The sequence below is a fragment of the Diadema antillarum genome, unplaced genomic scaffold (assembly GCF_040938485.1).
Source record: "Diadema antillarum isolate AM-2024a unplaced genomic scaffold, OU_Dant_1.0 seq00002308_RagTag, whole genome shotgun sequence".
Classification (NCBI taxonomy): Eukaryota; Metazoa; Echinodermata; class Echinoidea; order Diadematoida; family Diadematidae; genus Diadema; species Diadema antillarum.
The window spans coordinates 7,940-11,517 of NW_027272930.1; the positions used below are offsets into that span (position 1 = coordinate 7,940).

General features: G+C 47.7%; 1 protein-coding gene across 1 annotated transcript; it reads left to right on the forward strand.

Annotated features, from left to right (window-relative positions):
* Positions 1-430: 430 nt before the first annotated feature.
* Positions 431-1,099, forward strand: LOC139714537 (nanos homolog 1-like). Its single transcript, XM_071626228.1, has one exon. It carries the CDS (start codon positions 431-433, stop codon positions 1,097-1,099), a length of 669 nt encoding a protein of 222 aa, XP_071482329.1.
* The last annotated feature ends 2,479 nt before the right edge of the window (positions 1,100-3,578 follow it).

A 3,578-nucleotide genomic window follows, 5' to 3' on the forward strand; every position in this document is an offset into this window, starting at 1 on the left:
GTTGTCCACGTAGATCGGTTGAAGCTGTACACAGGGGTACCAAGACCAGTTTGGGAGTTCGAACCAAACAGGGGGGTGGTACAGGCTAGAGACCAGCAGCAAGGCACTGCTACCGACGTGGAGCTGGAAGAGCCAGGGCTGGAAGAAGCTGGTGCTACTCACCCCTCTAGCTATGAAGAGAGAGAAGTGGATTCTCAACCGCCAGTTAGGAACCGGAAGTCTCCGACTGTGCCAACGGCATACGACAGTGATGACTGGAATGGAGGAAGGCGTTATCCGAAGAGGGATAGGCGTCGGCCGCAGTATTATAATTAGGCACTAAGTAACGAATCTAAATAATCGAGTGATACTCGAATGTATTCGACGAGCTAAATAACAAGGATTAAAGACTGTGGTATTATTAATGTGCAGGTGCAGTGCAGGCAACGACATGGCATCTTCCAAAAAGGGGGATTTGTACAGTCCCTTCAACGATTATTTCGGGCTGAGTAAGCTGGTATCAACGGGGAGGAAGAAGAAGGAGACCGTGGACCAAGAGACGGGCAACCAGTTCTTTGATTTTGAACAGGTGCGAGGCTCGTTCAATAGCTACCTGGGGTTAGACGAAGGGGAAGCGACAGTGACGAAGAAGAGTGGATCCCAGGACCTAGGGACGAGATACCAGTATCCGACCTTACGGAGGGACGGCGATGCAGCTGGGTGTCTGTCAACTGGTAGCCGTTGGTTGAGCAACGAGGGGATTCTACCAGACATCACCGCGCTAAGAGGACGAGATGGAAGTGATGGACCACTCAGCAGATCAGTCTCTTGGTGCGTTTTCTGCAAAAACAATGGTGAAAGTTTGCAGGTCTACGGAAGCCACGCGCTGAAGTCCATAGACGGGAAAACTACCTGTCCTGTACTTCGGGCATACAGGTGCCCGATTTGTCGCGCCACCGGGGACGAGGCTCACACCATTAAGTACTGTCCATTATCAAGGAAGAAAAAGCTGCCTGGGTCAGCAGAGCCAGGATCTACCAGTAACATCAGCACAGCGGCGCTGTATTTTAAAACCCCACGGAATGCTGCCGGACGGCTGAGGAGCTGTAATACCAGGTAGCGGACACCGGAAGGGGGAAAAGCGCAGCAGCAAATATGGACCATGTCAGATACCAGCTTCGCACGAGTTGATTGTAAGATGTGTATGAATGACTGTAGGAATTTGACTAAAGACACGAGTAACATTCGATTGGTATTATTTGTTGAATATTGAGAACGATGTCTACCCCCGGCAAACCCAAGTCCTGTTCAGACAGGGGAGAAGTCTACCGTTGTAAGGTGTGCCGGCGGTCCTTTTCCAGTAAAAGCTCGATGCAACGACACGAATTCGACGTGCACACCCCCAAATTTAGGTGTGATCGCTGTGCTTTCCAGACGCTGCACAAGCGAGAATTAGAACGCCACTACGGGACTCACGCACCGATGTAGCTCCAGGGCGGGAACATTTGAAAACCCCAGTTATACGCCAATTAGGAGTAAGAAGCCGCCGTCAACGGAAACCAGACCCAGGAGTAGATCCCCCCTGTGCCCCTCTACTCCAACCCCTTCCCGGTGCACGCCTGAAAGGTGCACCCCTGAGAGAAGTGTCAGCCCGGTGAGAAGCGTTACCTCTGAGAGAAGCAGTACCCCGGTGCTGGATGAGGACAGCTGTGGCAGCGGGCTCCTCGACCTGACTGGCGGAAGGCGGCGATTAGTAATCGAGGACGTGGTACCCGAAGTCGAATCCCCGGTAACATGTGGAATCGGGGTCCAGGTGTCACCATCCGACATTGACGGGGGGATTATCCGAGGGAGGCTAGGAGAATTACGTCGCAGAGGGAAGACCAGTTTCAGCGCTACCGAGACGCTGGTGTTGCGGCCTGGCCGAACGTGGACCAGGAAGACGGAGCGGTTCCTGACGACTGGTGGCGAGTTTTTGGAGGTAGTGACCGAAACCGTGGAGGAAAAGTAGTGGAAGCGAAATTTTGGTAGAAGTGCGTGGGCAGATATGGACGTTAAACATAATTTGCCCAAATTGAGTTTGGACAATAAGTTATAATTGGATGTTTCTGAGGACTGTTCGCGAAGATAGTGAAAGTGGTAGCGGATACCGGAAGGAAGATGTGGAAGCGATTATTGGTAGAGAAGGGTAGATACGGACGCTAAATTTAATCTGCCCAATTTTGAATTGGACATTAAGTTGTTAAAAAGTGAACATTTCCCAAGGACTGATGGACATTGTTAATGTAATTGTTCTGGAAGAACGATGGTATTAAGTTGGATTCAATGAAGCTTATGTACGGAGATGTAGTGATTCCACGGAGTAGTGGAGGGACGTCATTGAAGCGATACCAGGTGTTGGTAAAATTGGTTTGAAGAGTTGGTAGAACCATGTTGGTATCCACATTGCAATTGGTATATATGGTAACGACTGGTCTTGGAGTCTTAGCCTTCTTCTTCTCAAATTTTGAGTTGGTTGTGTCCATGTTGGAGGAAAGGGGGTATTAGACAAGGTTGGAGAGGAGGCGTTAAAAATGTACATAATGTTAATGGTTTTAAAGGAATGATGAGTGTTATTTTAAATCATAAGGTGATGTTTTAAAAGAATTTGGTGGTGGACACCAGTTTAGGTATTTTGGTAGTTGATACCAGTCGGAATGTGATGGAGGTCGGTTTGTGTTTAAAGTGTTGACGTTTAAAGTGTTTAGGATTGAAGTGGTATAAGCTCGGGGACCGAGCTTGGTGGGTCGGGGGGTCGTGTAGCGAAATCGATCAATTCCGCTGTATGGCCTGTATATAAGCTGTGTATTGATTTTTTACTATCGATTATATGAAGGTGTAAATCGATCATTGTTGGTAGTAACGTTGGTATAGGCAAGGTCCAGAAATCACGGTTTTGGCCAGATTTATGGTTATTACATAAGATAAGGGCATTAGGGGGGTAAGATGATTTAAGATTCAGAGAGAGGTAATGGATACCAATAATTTGAGACCAAATTTGTGGGGTTTTGGTGAGAATCGCTTCTCAAGTTTGGTGTTTTAATAGTGGAAATATTGATTAACTACGCTAACAAGTATTCAGTAAAAATACAATTGGGTAATTCAGATTCTGTTTCGATGTCGAGTTGGGACGGATAAGGTAGGCACGTCTAGTACGTGTTGAATTGGATCGAGCTGGCAAAGCTCGAGCTAGCTGTGTACAAGCAGTCTAGTGAAGGCGATGGTCAGGATAGTCTACTCCTGATTGCTAGCCAAGCCTAGATCTGCGTATGAAACGTATATAGCTGTCGAGTTGAGACGAGTAAGGCCGGGACGGGACTTGGAAATTGCGGGACCGGGTCTGCATTCTGAACTGTGTACATTACTGCGGAAACGAGTTGGACTGTGTTTGTACAGAAGTATTCCCGAATTAAATACTACCTGTTGAACGTTATACCAAGAAGTGACTGGAAGAGTAATCTTTCCTACCAAAGAATCCTGAGCGAGTGCAGGTGAGTCGAGTGGACCTTGCTGGTGACTGGTGGTAAAGAGATTGGTAGATGTAATTTAGTAGATAAAGT